Source organism: Arachis ipaensis, chromosome B9 (assembly GCF_059453495.1).
Source record: "Arachis ipaensis isolate K30076 ecotype BB chromosome B9, ASM5945349v1, whole genome shotgun sequence".
Lineage (NCBI taxonomy): Eukaryota > Viridiplantae > Streptophyta > Magnoliopsida > Fabales > Fabaceae > Arachis > Arachis ipaensis.
This window is the reverse complement of record NC_142444.1, coordinates 159862109-159876368: the sequence shown is the minus strand read 5'-3', so window position 1 is coordinate 159876368 and position 14260 is coordinate 159862109. Positions and strand designations below refer to the sequence as shown.

Below are 14260 nucleotides of genomic sequence, written 5' to 3'. Positions count from 1 at the left end.
GACTCATCACAATCTTCGTAAATATGTGCCACGGCCTTCTGCTTAGCCAACCAAACCTGCCTATAAGTCGGTCTAAACCCGAAATGTGCCTCTGTCGCATTCAGCAGTACCTTGATACAGACGGATGCATCAACTCTAACCATTGGCATGATGTAGGCCGAGATCACATGATAATCAAGACTCCTGTGATCGTTCGAGATCGACGTGGCCAGACAGGTATGAGGTCCGTTGTACCGTTTTACCTCCCAAATACCCCTGCGCTGGCGGAGACTGATCCTAATCAACCATGTGCACCCGTTGCCAAATTCAGTACACTTCTCAAGGTAATCGGACTCCACCACCTTGTATTGTACCCCCCGTCGGATGCTATACGTCTTCACGCTTAACACATCCTCTTTTTTATTCTGAAACTGCTGACCAACCTGAAACTCTGATATACCTCCGGTACCCTGCGTATCTCTAGCACCAAATCCAATAGGCCAGGTTCTTAGGAACCCCCTATTTTCTCATGGCATCCAAGTCCAAAGATGAAAAGTGCGGCGAGTACTGTTGAGTCCCTAAGCTGGAACCACCACCAGCCCCACCTGGATTACTCGCTGCTATGTCATCACCACTCTCATCAGCAATGATGTCTGACTCCACATCATCAGCGTCATCGTCATCCGGTAATGTATCGTCCATACCAACCGATGCCCCCACACTATAATGAAATTGGCGTCTTATCAACGATACCAACTTCTCCAATACCACTGCGGTTGAGATCAACGGCGAACGACAGGGAAGCCACATGCTCGTCCTGACCATGGCTGGTTTTTTTGCTTAATTCGAATCAATATGATTCAAACTACCTTAATACGAGATGCATGCATAATTCGAATCGTGTTGATTCGAACTACTTAGGACTATTAGCATGCATAATTTGAATTTATTAAATTCGAATTATACTTCCTTGTTAATTCGAATTGTGTTAATTCGAATTACTTATGATTTCTTAGTTCGAATTAGGTAAATTCAAATTACATTAAAATATATTTTTGGGTGATTCATATCATAATTTTTGTTTGGATATATAGAATCGTATAAATATTTCTTCCATTTGATTTAATACAATTTTTTACCCTATCTATAACTTTATATATTCATAATCTATATTTCAATATCTATGTATCATATTATACACCAACTAAATAGATCCTTATGTCTTTCTATAAAAGTTTATTATTTTAATTAAATTTCCATTGCCCACATATGGTTCTTTCCATTGATAAGAAAACTACCACAAATATTAAATGCCACTGTGTTCTTCAAGGTACTGTTCCAAAAGCGGTTGCACCAAAACCATTTCTCTCGCATTATCTTTTAGAAAGAGTTTCAAGTGTGCCTTCTTTCTAAAACGTTTATTATCTTAATTAAATTTTCATTTACTGTTTTGGAACTATGATTGTTCTTTTTATATATAATATATTAATATGTTGAACACGAGATTACATCATAATTTTTCTGTTCAAATAAAAAATATTTCCGGTGGTATAAATGTAGTACTTATAAAAAAATATTCAGACGCTTAATTCTGATAAACAAAATTTATATAGTATAGTTATCTCAAAAAAAAATTCCTTGTACTTATTCTTTATTTTATACCTATTTTATTTAGCCATTGAGAAGAATTGTTAGTTACCGAATAAAAGAAGAAAAAATGTTAAAATTCCACATGAATTGCAAAAGAGAAACTGAAAATTAATCATTTAACTGAGTTATAATGTTGAAATCATTTATTATAATTAAATATATTTAGTAAGTATTAGTTAATATGACTGTGTTTAGGGCACTACAACATTTTGAGTCTATGGCCACAGTTTTTTTTGTCACAGTTTTAAGGAAAGGTGACCATAGATAAGGCTATGGTCACAATGATAGATAAGTCTATAGTCACGATTTTAAGGTGGGGTGACTATAGAGACTATGGTCACGGCGAAAACCGTAACCATAGATTTTCACCGTGACCATAGATTAACCTATGGTCACGATTAAAAACTGTGGTCTAAAGTGTCAGAATTTAAAAATTATAACCGTGACCATAAAAACCGTAATTATAGATAAAAAAACCGTGATCATAGACCTATGACCACGTCAGAATAGGCCACGGTAAAAAACCGTGACCATAGATCCAAAACTGTGACTATAAATCTATAGTTGCCTTTTTCACTAACTTTTATCGTGAACATAGACCTTTTTTTTGTAGTGATAATAAAAAATATAAATCCTAATTTTTTTTTTTTTATTTTTCTGATTCAATATAAAGATGATTTAGAAAAACAGTTTTGTATTTGACATACAGTAGTGTACTGTTTATGTCAATATAAAAAGAAAAAGATTTGTCGTTGTATGATATCCCATTTTGAGGCTAAGCGGGGATTTGTCCTTAGCAATTGAATATCTATATAGGCATAATAAAAGTGAAAATCACATAGCCTGTCGTACGGTCTTATGTTGGAGTCAGTGGTTCACTGGCTCTTTATCAGTTGTAAGTATCAATTTCTACATTCAAAAACAAATTATCATAAGAATTGGGGATTTGGGATGCCCTTTTGTGTGTGAAACGTGTTAAACATTAGGTATTATGAAGATTGTGTGTAATTTTAGAAAAATATAAAACTTGTAATAACAAGTGTAAAATGTCGAGTTAAAGATAATAGAATAGGACACGGCTGATAATTAATAGTCAAAAGAAACATTTGTGCCACTAATTTGATTTAACTCGTTCATATATCTTTAATTTGTTTTGTAAAAAAAGAGGAAATAGACTTAAAAATTCTTCATATTTCAAATTCAAAAAGGAAAAATATATTAAATATAAAATTAGATTTATGCACAAATTATGTCATTCAAAATCCCTTTCATGTAAGAAAAGCAGAATACCATATACGGTCCATAAAAATTCGTTAGATACTTCACCCCTTTGAAAAACTTTCCTGTGACTATATAATTTCACTGGAGAATCAGAGATGTGCAGTCGCACATGCATTTTCTAACAGCAAAATTTTTTTTGTAAATATAAAAATAACAAAAATAAGTAAATGTTTAATTTATTGGAACCAGGTTTAAACATCTAATTCTGTTGCCCCTTTATCTTTTTACCTTGTGTGTAACTGGCCCACTTTTTTTCTGTGTGTGTTAGTGTTTGTCTTGATTGTGGACGAATAATAATAGGACTTAGGCATTGCCTCAAAAAAAAGCCGAAATTAAATGGTGTCTCTGGGGCCAAACTTTGCATCCCTTTAATCTACCTTATAGCCAGTCACTATCACATTATGTGACCTATGTTTGTTTCCCCAGAAAATCATGCATTATATATACAAGTTCATTGACAAATTGAATACTAACATTGATTAACTCTCTAAGAGTCTAAGGTCAATTTGTAACAAAATATATATTTAATTAATGTTTGCTTCAGATAGAAAATTGAAAAAAAAAAAAAGGTACAAAATAATTGTGGGAATCCACGTATTCTACTCGTTTCCGCGTAAAATGAACAAAGGAATACCAACCTTTTTGTTATCTCAGTAAATAGCACCCTTTTCGTCGTTTTCTTCATGAGTCATTCAATTTGAATAACCTGGGTCCCGCACCGTCACTATAATTCACCAGTAAAATATTCTGGATGTACAATATCAATGGGCTTCATTAATCAATATATGAAAAATATAAAAATAAGATTAAATATATTTATTTCATAATATATTTATTAACTAGAGCTTTAAAATATTCACTATCTAGGATGATCTACTAGATTTTACAACAAAAAGTTGAAGTCAAATAGAAAGAAAGATAGCCCTTAAGATTTGTGATTTTAGATTACTCTATATTAGGTATGAAGGGATAAGGCAAGAGTAATAGTAAAGTACGGATGGAAAAAGGCAGTTAATAACTGTCAACCGCGTTTGGGAAAGTGTGATGGATGTCACCTCACAGAAAAGGCATCTCTGACTATGTGCTCAGTTGAGTTTAGTAATTGGTTGAGGCCTGACACTCTAGAAATTTCATACTGGCCCTACTTCTTTTCTTTTTAACTATTTTCTCCTTTTCCTTCTTCTTATCTTTTTGTCGTGCTCCAATTTTTTCTTGTTTGTTTGGGTCACCCTTCCCTCCTTTTCTATTCTCGTGTTTGTTTTGGGTTCTCCAATGGAAGAAGCTTCCATTTGTTGGGCTTTTTTGGGCTCAGAGCAAACCCAAACCAGTCCATTAAACTCGGAACCTTCCACATTACCAAAATAAATAAAACAAGGACTCTCATAACAAAAAGAAAAAGGAAACTCAGAACCTTCCATGGAGCAGGACCAAATAAATAAATAAACAAAGAATCATAACGCTAAAAATTGTTAATAAATAATAATATTTCATTAATTTATTAAGGTAAACTAAAAAGAATATGCGAGTCAATTGTCAAATTCTTTTAATCTCTCATCCTTCATCTATTTGTCAAAATTCATAATAAATTATTCTATTTTGTTATAGAAAATATAATTGTCAACCGATAAACCACTCCACCCCCTCCTTTTTATTCTTTTAATTTTTTTGTTTACATTGATCAAACTTCTTTGATTTGGCACAATCATTAAACTTTTAAGTTAATGGTATTTTATTGCAAAGTTGGGACAAAAAGCTAGCAAATAAGAGAAGAAAAATAAACCAAGTTGGGTTGGTCTAGTGGTTAGCTCACTAGTCCGCTTAAGCAAGTGTCGGGGGTTCGAATCCCGCCTTGTGCATGCAGCAATCCATTGGCCAGCGGCAAACCCTTAAATGGAGCTCAGTACCGCGACGGATTAGTCCTTGACCTGTCGGGTTGGGAGATACCGTGGGAAACACAAAAAAAAAAAAAAAAAAAAAAAAAAAAAAATAACGCTATGCCTACGCAGTACGCACACATATTTTTGGCATGTGGTTATGTAAGTATGAACCCTGGTTTTGTGTCCATGATCCAAGTCCACAGTATCATTTCCCTACGCAAATCCAGCTTTGTGAAATCACTTTAATTAAGTCTTAACTATACTATTAAATAATTCAATCTAAGGGTCAAGTGCGGTGCGTTGTCTCCTCTTGCTTTCTAACCTTTACGTCACACTGACGGAGCCAAGACCGGAGGCAAATCCCACCCACAAAATCCAAAGATCTAAGCCCAATCACTTCCTTTAATCAGGTAAAGAACAAAGTGAATTAAATACCAAAAAAGAAAAAAAGAACAAAGTGAATTTTTAAAAGAGTTTTAATCTTAAACAATATATTAAAATATAAAATAAATATTAAATTAAATTATATATTTTATACATAAATATATAATAACTAATTTTAATATATAAATAAGATTTTCAAATCTTAAAAGAAGAAAATAAAATATAAAATATTAATAATAAGGTTAAAGATTCAATTCCTTTGACCATGACAAGGACACCCAGTTCACTTCACAAATTCTTGTATCTCTCTTTCCAGGTGATGGATGGCTTATCACAATTCAAGAGACACACACCCCCTTCTTTCTCTTCACCTTCTCCTATCCCTTTCAGTCAAGCCCCCCCTTATCCAGTTTTAAATTCTAGATGTGGGGAGACAAAGTCACACGTGTCATAATCCACACAGGGCGCATGACAACTCCAACTTGTTAAATGCAAAGGCGAAGCCCACTCTGCTACTTCTTACTTCTTACAATTCCTTAATCATAGTCCATACCGTGGGAAGACAAAGACAAACTGCAACCCATAACTCCCAATCAAATTCCTCAAATAAACTAAGCCCTAAATACTAGAAACATTAAATTACTTAGCTGTCTCCTCTCCATAGAGTCCGCGTTGCCACTTTCCTTCAAACACAGTCTCACTTCCCGCACACACTATATATAACTCATCAATTTCAATTCTCTATTTCCCTCCCAAAAACACACACACACAACAACAACAAGTCAAGACCAGAAACAAAGACATCAAACGCCATAAACTCACCCTTTTCAACAAACTATTCCATTCACTCAAATAATTTCAAAGTTATAAACTTTACATCCATTAGCATGTTTCCCATCAATCATATTGTCAATAACCAGCTTCCGAGTAGCTCCTCGGAGAACACTGTCTTGTCATCGCCGTTGTCGGAGGGGGAGGTAGTGCTGGCGGCTAGCCACCCCAAGAAGAGAGCGGGGAGGAAAAAGTTCAGGGAGACGCGCCACCCTGTGTACCGCGGCGTGCGGCGGAGGAACTCCGGCAAGTGGGTTTGCGAGGTGAGGGAGCCAAACAAGAAGACGAGGATATGGCTCGGGACGTTCGCCACTGCGGAGATGGCAGCGCGTGCGCACGACGTGGCCGCTATCGCTCTCAGGGGGAGGTCTGCCTGCCTCAACTTCGCAGATTCGGCGTGGCGCCTTCCCATGCCGGAGACGACAGACGCAAGAGACATCCAGAAGGCTGCAGCGGAAGCTGCCGAGGCATTCCGCCCCGTGACGGAATTGGAGACTGGTGAAGTGAGGCGGGAGGGTGCTGTGGGGGTAAAGGCGGCGTCAGAGACGACCATGGTGGCGGAGGCGGCGGAAGAGCAAGAAGGAGAAGGGGTGCCGGAGATTTGGAGGACCATGGCGTTGATGTCTCCAACGCATTACAGTGGGAGTGAGTTTGGCGTTGATGACGTGGAATTTGATGATGCCGAAGTATCGTTGTGGAGTTATTCGATTTAATTTAAGGAGGCAAAAAATACGAGTCATTCATTCATTCATTATTTATTTATTCATTTAGAAACTATTTTTAGGAATAAAGAGATTGTTTGTGTAGTATTAGACGTTTTGACCTTTCTGGGCTAAAGTGTCCGTACTCCTAGGTTTTTTTTTACACTAGTACGGATGATGCCACAGAAAGTGATGGGGAATGTGGATAGATAGAAATATAGAAAATCTGATTAAAAAGACTACATAGAATTTATTTCTTCAGATTGTGTATAATTAAAAAGAAAATCAATCATATATGTATATATAATTTATGGTTTTTATAGTAGTAACAATTTGTATCTATATTATTATACGTACTCAAAGTTAAATTTGTATTTTCTTAGCTTCACATAAAGTATTAGTAGTTTTAACGTAAGAGAAATGGAAAAGTACGAGAAGTCAATGAAATATTTGTATATAATAGAGGATTAGGAAATATTAGAGATATAACCATTAGTGTTATCTTTTGTCATCAGCTGAATTTTTGGGATGAGTGGTATCATGACATGTTATTAGAACTCTGGATTCGAAAAGTCAAGAGATCGACTCCAAAATCAGTTTAAGCTTTTCATCCCACACATGAAAGATATGCTAATAACAGAAAATTAAAAGATAAAGCACAATCTGAACATAAATTAAAGAACAAGCAGTGCAAAATAGCACATAGACTAAACCTTTTCAAAACTACAGCAAGATCATAAGGAGCAAGCATGTATGAGTTCGGAAAGACACCAGAAACAATGAATAGAAAGATGGGATTGAAACTGACGATTTATCCACGGCAGTTGGAATCCAATAACGGCTTGAAAAGGATGTAGTTGCAGTGTCAGAAAGAAGCATGACACAAGCAAACAGTGATGACTGATGAGTGGTGATACGAGAATTAGCATTACCTTTATTATATAACTTTTTCGTCTTCTATTTCTCCCACTTCATTCTTCGGTTTATTATATATATAACTTTAAAACAAAATCCCACGTGGTATAATGTAAAAAATATTAATTAAAATATAAAAATATAATATCAGAGAGTATTTATTGTTTAATGTTTATAACTAAGCCATGCATATAGAAATAACTGACGTACCTTTGATATATTATCTTTCTGTTATTTTGAATGAATTCTTGTTGTAATACATACACAGTTCCACTCTGCATCTAAATTGGGAATCAGGGTTGCCCCAACCTCCTCCAAACTTGATGATCCCATTCCCACGGTACCATGATTTGGCACGCTGCGCGATCCAATCCAATCTACTTCCATCGAACTTGAATTTAAATTCCTTCTCGTTTATTCCAATCCACAGCGACGCACATGGATGTAGATGGGGGCAACAAGCGTGTCTTCCACCGTCTTGCTGGAGCCACGGCGGCCGACACCAGGCACCACCAAAAAAAAGTGTGCTACCATTGGCAAGCTGGAAACTGCAACAGACATCCCTGCCCCTTTCTCCACAGCGCCACCGTCTACGGTAGCACCATGTCTAGCAATAATAATAATAATGGCCGCCGGAGCCAAACTTTTATGAATGGCACTTCCACGTGGGGCCATGGCAGTGGTGGAGGTAATCATAGAGCAGTTAGGAAGGCTGATAAAGTTTGTAATTACTGGGTGCAGGGGAATTGTGGTTATGGTGAGAGGTGTAAGTTCATTCATTCTTGGAGTTGTGGGGATGGTTTCTCTTTGCTGACTCAGCTTGAAGGCCACACCAAGGTAAAAGTAAAACAATCTTGGTAACATAATCATGATCGTTCTTGAAGTTGATGGGTTAGTTTTGTGTTGAACTGAACAGGTTGTGAGTGGAATAGCTCTGCCTTCTGGTTCCGATAAGCTTTATACTGCAAGTATTGATGAGACTCTCAGAGTTTGGGACTGCCAGTCTGGACAGGTTATGTTCCCACTCTTTTTTTAATTGGAAAGTATGAGGAGCCAATGGAATATTTGTACAATGTGTACAATGGAGATTTAGCGAGTATTAGAGAAATAACTATTAGTGTTACCTTTTTCCATCCGCTGAAGTTTTTGAGATAAGTGGTATCATGGCATAGTATTAGAGCGCTAGATCCGAAAGGTCAAGAGTTCAATCCTTGGTGAACCTCAAAATCAATTTATGGTTTATTATCCCTAATACTCGGATGGTTATTTTAGATAGTATGGGAAATGTTCATTTTGTAACTCAATAGTCCGTTGTCTCCCTAACGGAACTCTTTCTTAATTTGTGCATGTTTCAATGCTGAGCTTGGTTTTGTGTGCAAATTGCAGTGTACTGCTGAGATCAATGTTGGTGGCGAAGTAGGGTGCATGATCAATGAAGGACCTTGGATTTTTGTTGGTATACCCAATTGTGTTAAGGTAAGAGAGGGCACAGATTGGCATATGCTTTTTTACCACATCATGTTTGGCTGATAAAATGGTAATGCAGGCTTGGAACACTCAAACTTGTATGGAACTAAGTCTACAAGGCCCTGTTGGACAAGTATATGCTCTTGTTGTCAACAATGATATTCTCTTTGCTGGTACACAGGTAAATCATTTCTCAATTCACTCTTTATTTGTTTAGTGTAGAACCATAATTTATTCTTACCTCTTGTATTTTAGGATGGGTCTATATTGGCATGGAAGTTTAACGTAGTGGTCAATGTCTTTGAGCCTGCTGCATCGCTTACAGGTCACTCTCGTGGTGTTGTTTCATTAGTAGTTGGACCCAATAGACTTTACTCTGCTTCAATGGACAATACTATAAGAGTAAGTTGCATAGGATTAATCATAAGCACAAGCATGTACTCCATTATTTATTGTGTCTTGGATTGTAATTTCATACTTTATTCTAATTGGATGTTGTCTTTCAGGTGTGGAACCTTGAACATTTACAGTGTCTACAGATATTAACGGATCACACATCTATTGTGATGTCAGTTCTCTGCTGGGACCAGTTCCTTCTATCTTGTTCACTGGACAAAACAGTAAAGGTTGGCTTACATTATTTGTTGAATTCTAATCATTTACTAGTATATAATTTTTGTAATCTTGATTTCTCTCTTGTACATACAGGTGTGGGTTACTACAGAAAGTGGAAAGTTAGAAGTAACATACACTCACAAAGAAGAACATGTATAGATGTTTGAATTCATTTGTTTATGTTGATACAAGTAAATATGCATGTGTTTTTTGATGATTAATTAATGGTATGATGTGGCTGTAGGGTGTGGTTGCTCTTTGTGGGGTGCATGATTCACAAGGAAAGCCAATTTTGCTTTGCTCTTGCACTGATAATACCCTACGCCTTTATGAGTTACCTTCGTGAGTATAATTTTGATTAATGGTTTGATTTGGTTTAATGGTAACTAAGATGTTGACTAACTCTTCATTACTTTGCCACATCTTTTTCAGATTTCTAGATAGAGGAAAAATATTCACAAAACAAGAGATACGAACAATTAAGATGGGGCCTGGTGGCATATTTTTCACTGGTGATGGATCAGGTCAAGTGAGAGTATGGAATTGGATAATAGACCCAACCATTTCCATCCAATAATAATAATCCCTTTTGGGTTTTAATATTATATGTCCAGTCTTGTTACATTTTGTTAAATCATACCCCCAAAATAAGTTCAAAAAAAAAAAAAATCTCTTATCATTTTGACTCAAGGATCCTTAAATTCCATCTTTATTATATATCCACTTGATAAAATTTTACATTTATTTTAACTTCTATAATGGTGGTGATGCAAGTTACGGTTTAGGCCTTAGGAGATGTATCCAGTGAAAATGTGAAATGAACAAATTTCTATTGTGTATAATCTTCATGATTAATCAAAACTAACATTGTTTTTTATATTAAAAAAACTACACAAATAATTCATAATGTAATATGTAATATGTAATCACAATTTAATAGTTTGATCGATAAAAATAACATTTTTTTTATCTATTGAAAATGTAAACTTGTAAATTTACACCCGAATGAAAGTATTATGCCAATGTAAAAGCTAGGCTAAAATAATTGAGTTAAAGCTGGAGCCAGGTCCTTGCTTGATTCACTTTCACGTTTAACCGTAACAACATTTGAGAAATTACCGAGGTTAGAAACAAACTAACCATAAACAGAGTAATGGTATAAGTATACTTGTCCCCTAAGTATTCGTACGACTTTATATTTACCAGTAATGACAGTAACTCACATATGTACATCTATGAATTTTACTAATTTTCTATGTGAAACCAAAAATAAATTGCTATTGCTAATAATTGGTATTTAGATTCATCAGATTAAGAAGCTTGCTTAAGAAATAAGTCTAAGCCAGCATTTGACTTTTCAATAGTTAGCTGGATCTTTAATTTTATTTTTTCAAACATAACTTTTGCATAAACAAACATCAAAATTCACATATAACTAGCACCCATTACCTAACTTTATCCTTTAAGTATTGATGGCTATGATCCATGAACATGTGTGACGTGCAATCTACCTTTTTACTAGCTTTCTACGATCTTTTCATTGATCCAATGAATCAACAATAAATATGATGCTGAAATTTCAAACACAAAAAATGCCAACAAATCCCAGACAATGCAATGCATTGCTACTCGATATTTCTTTTTTTTTTTTCTTTTTTGTTGCAACTATAATTCGGTGCCAAACCGCAGCTACTGCCTATAATTCATTAACTTGTTGACATAAAGAAGATTTGTTCTAATTGAGTCTCTGCACGCTAACACACTTAAATTATTCGAAGTCAACTCCAATCAAATTTCTAATTATATTACACCCATTTGTTGAAACTAGTTAGTTGATCAGTTGGATTGGATTTGGTTCATGCTTTTTGGAAAACCTTTTAGCCACAACCATGCATTTATTGTTAAAAAGGTCAACTATTAAATATATAAAGAAATTTTGAACCCCAAAAAATATTGAAGAGATGGTTGAGGCCTTGAGGGGTTAATAATTGTGAGGAAGAAATATAAGAATGAGGCAGATTGATGTCGGCGGTTCCCCAGTCCCCACCTTTTTAAGGTCTGTGTGTAAAACTCTATCCCTTTATTAAATGACCGAGTAAGCAACAATTCTTTTTGGAAGTAAATAAATAAGGAGAGCAAACATAATGGTTTTTTGTTATCTCTGAATATGTGTTCAAATTAAACAACATAGATTATTAATTAAATTTTATTCTATATATTTATTTTAATCAGTTTTGTTACTCTTAATAAGAGATTGTCATTTTTTTATTTTTGATATTGAATTAACAATAATATTCTTTTAAATTATGGACTCTTGATATGTTAATCTCAAATGTGAAATGATTTAATTTGAGATGCAAAAATTAGATTTTAAGTCAAATTCTTCAATTTTTAGAAGTACAAAAATTGAATCTTTTAATTTTTTGATACAAAAATTAAACCTTTTAAATGTTTAAACACAAATCAGAATCCTTTAATTTTGATACTTCTTATTATTTTAAAAAATATTAAAAATTATAATGTTAAAATATATCAACCATACGAAAGAAAAAAAAATTAGGCTAGGATCGTATGTTATATAGTATGGGAAAAATTTTAAATGTACCGAAAATATTAGTGTTCTAATTATTTTAACTGTTGATTTTAATTAATATATATTTTATATATTTTTTATAATTCAGATCAACGGTTAAAAACCAATGAATTATAACTCAAATGACATAGTTTCTTTATACTCATCTAAGAGATTGTGAGTTCAAATCTCTCTATATTTGGTATAAAAAAAATCAAAGATTAAAACAACTGAAATTCCTATAGTATGTATGGCCCTGAAAATTATCGCAGTCACTGCAAACAATGGAAGTGATGGCGGCATCACATACATAGATAGATACCTCCCACTTCATGCTGAGCTGATGATATTCTTGGGAATATCCCTTTGTTTCAATCGAGGATTTTTGTACTCATGCAATTCCCCTTGTTTGTATTGAGAATCTACTTTGATTTACTTTGAAATGGTCAATTACATTTCATACATGCATATTCTCTCTCCTATGACCAATTCAAAGCTAAGGTACTTTTTATTTTTCTTGATTAAGACTCAATCAATAATGGTATTAAAAGGTTTATTGACTAAAAGTGGCTGTAGCATTATTAAATGGTAGCATAATCTATGATTTCACATGTCAAAATTTAACAAACTAGACCCAGAAAAACTCAACAAGCCTTGAATTACTAATTACTAGTAATTACTAATTACTATATATACTTTCCCACTTCAACTAATAAATTAACCCCTATTTAAGAATCAAAGTTCTAGTACTGCTATTGTCATAAAACATATCTAGTTAAGACTTAAGAGATAGAATGAAAACAAACGCCACAAACTTAATTATGTCTTTGGTTGAAAACCCAACTTGAACGGCAAAGACACTTTCCACTCACCACAATAACGCCCCAAGACTCCTCAACCAATGAAGTAAACTAATTCTACACGTCATATATAGATATACAATCACTATTTGCTATTGCTATATATATAGTTTGGGGTGGTTTCTTTCTCTTATCTATTAGTATACACACACACAGACATTCCACTAATTATTAAGAGATATAGAGAAGATGAAGATGGGTGGTTCATCATCCTCGCGTGTAGTGGAATCAGCAACATGGTTCTGTGTGGTGGTGTTGGTGGGTATGATAATGTTGGGGTCCATAAGGGTTGATGATGATGGTGGTGGTGTTGTAAAAGGGGAGAAGCTGGGAAAGAGAAGGGTGTGTGATGAGATATATGTTGTGGGAGAAGGGGAGACACTTCACACAATCAGTGAAAAGTGCAGTGATCCCTTCATTGTTGAGAGGAATCCACATATCCATGATCCTGATGATGTTTTCCCTGGCCTTGTTATCAAAATCATCCAACACCTACCAACCACAACATACACATCATAAACTACATAGGTTTTAGTTTAATTTTCTCTGTCTTTGTCATTCTATAGCAGGAAGATCAGATATATAAAGGGAGAAGTTCAACAACACATCTTGTAGTTATCTATAGTTATATACTTATATACATTAGCTAGGTTTCTTCTTATTCTTCTTCTTTCATTTAATCATTTTGAAGAATCATAATGAAAATATACAGTGTGGACTAGTTTGTGCCACATGAATATTTCCCAGAGAAATATGAGCTTCCCATTTTTATGTAAATTCAGGCATGTATAATATTGTTCTGACTTTATTTTGCTCTGCTCTGTTGAGAGAAGAGAAAGGACTATAGTTGAACTTAGATCACAAGAGTTCCAAAAGCACAAATATTCTGATTAATTAGATGTATTTTCATATCCCTTCTAGTTTTATGTTATCTAATTATTATTCTTTGGCAATATAATTTGGAAGTATCATAATACTTTTGTCTTTCTTTTGAATTTGAGAATGTACGAAACAGAGAAAAATACGAAGGAAAGTGATTGAAGCCTTCTAGCTTTGAATTGATGGACACGTCTTTCCCATGATTTTTCAAACTAAAGAAATAGAACGTAGTCTTGGTATACGAGGTTA

The 14260-nt window shown here is 34.5% G+C and overlaps 3 protein-coding genes across 3 annotated transcripts; all 3 read left to right on the top strand.

Moving 5' to 3' along the window:
• The first annotated feature begins 5738 nt into the window (after positions 1–5738).
• Positions 5739–6988, top strand: CBF4 (C-repeat-binding factor 4). The gene has a single exon (XM_016322052.3). The coding sequence runs from the start codon at positions 6059–6061 to the stop codon at positions 6713–6715; it is 657 nt and encodes a 218-aa protein (XP_016177538.1). The 5' UTR covers positions 5739–6058; the 3' UTR covers positions 6716–6988.
• A 944-nt stretch (positions 6989–7932) lies between these two features.
• On the top strand, positions 7933–10327 carry LOC107616100 (zinc finger CCCH domain-containing protein 48). Its single transcript, XM_016318100.3, has 9 exons — positions 7933–8455; positions 8535–8630; positions 9005–9094; positions 9165–9266; positions 9341–9487; positions 9592–9711; positions 9794–9853; positions 9945–10042; positions 10133–10327. Exons 1-9 carry the CDS (start codon positions 8057–8059, stop codon positions 10275–10277), a joined length of 1257 nt encoding a protein of 418 aa, XP_016173586.1. The 5' UTR covers positions 7933–8056; the 3' UTR covers positions 10278–10327.
• A 2801-nt stretch (positions 10328–13128) lies between these two features.
• On the top strand, positions 13129–13884 carry LOC148546941 (uncharacterized). The gene has a single exon (XM_088500079.1). The coding sequence runs from the start codon at positions 13322–13324 to the stop codon at positions 13649–13651; it is 330 nt and encodes a 109-aa protein (XP_088356205.1). The 5' UTR covers positions 13129–13321; the 3' UTR covers positions 13652–13884.
• The last annotated feature ends 376 nt before the right edge of the window (positions 13885–14260 follow it).

Bases quoted from the DNA above. Each gene is read 5' to 3' on its own strand.
- CBF4 (XM_016322052.3), top strand. From the start codon at position 6,059: ATGTTTCCCATCAATCATATTGTCAATAACCAGCTTCCGAGTAGCTCC.
- LOC107616100 (XM_016318100.3), top strand. From the start codon at position 8,057: ATGGATGTAGATGGGGGCAACAAGCGTGTCTTCCACCGTCTTGCTGGA. The intron at 8,456-8,534 runs GTAAAAGTAAAA...TGAACTGAACAG, and splicing joins AGCTTGAAGGCCACACCAAG to GTTGTGAGTGGAATAGCTCT. The intron at 9,267-9,340 runs GTAAATCATTTC...CTTGTATTTTAG, and splicing joins TTCTCTTTGCTGGTACACAG to GATGGGTCTATATTGGCATG.
- LOC148546941 (XM_088500079.1), top strand. From the start codon at position 13,322: ATGAAGATGGGTGGTTCATCATCCTCGCGTGTAGTGGAATCAGCAACA.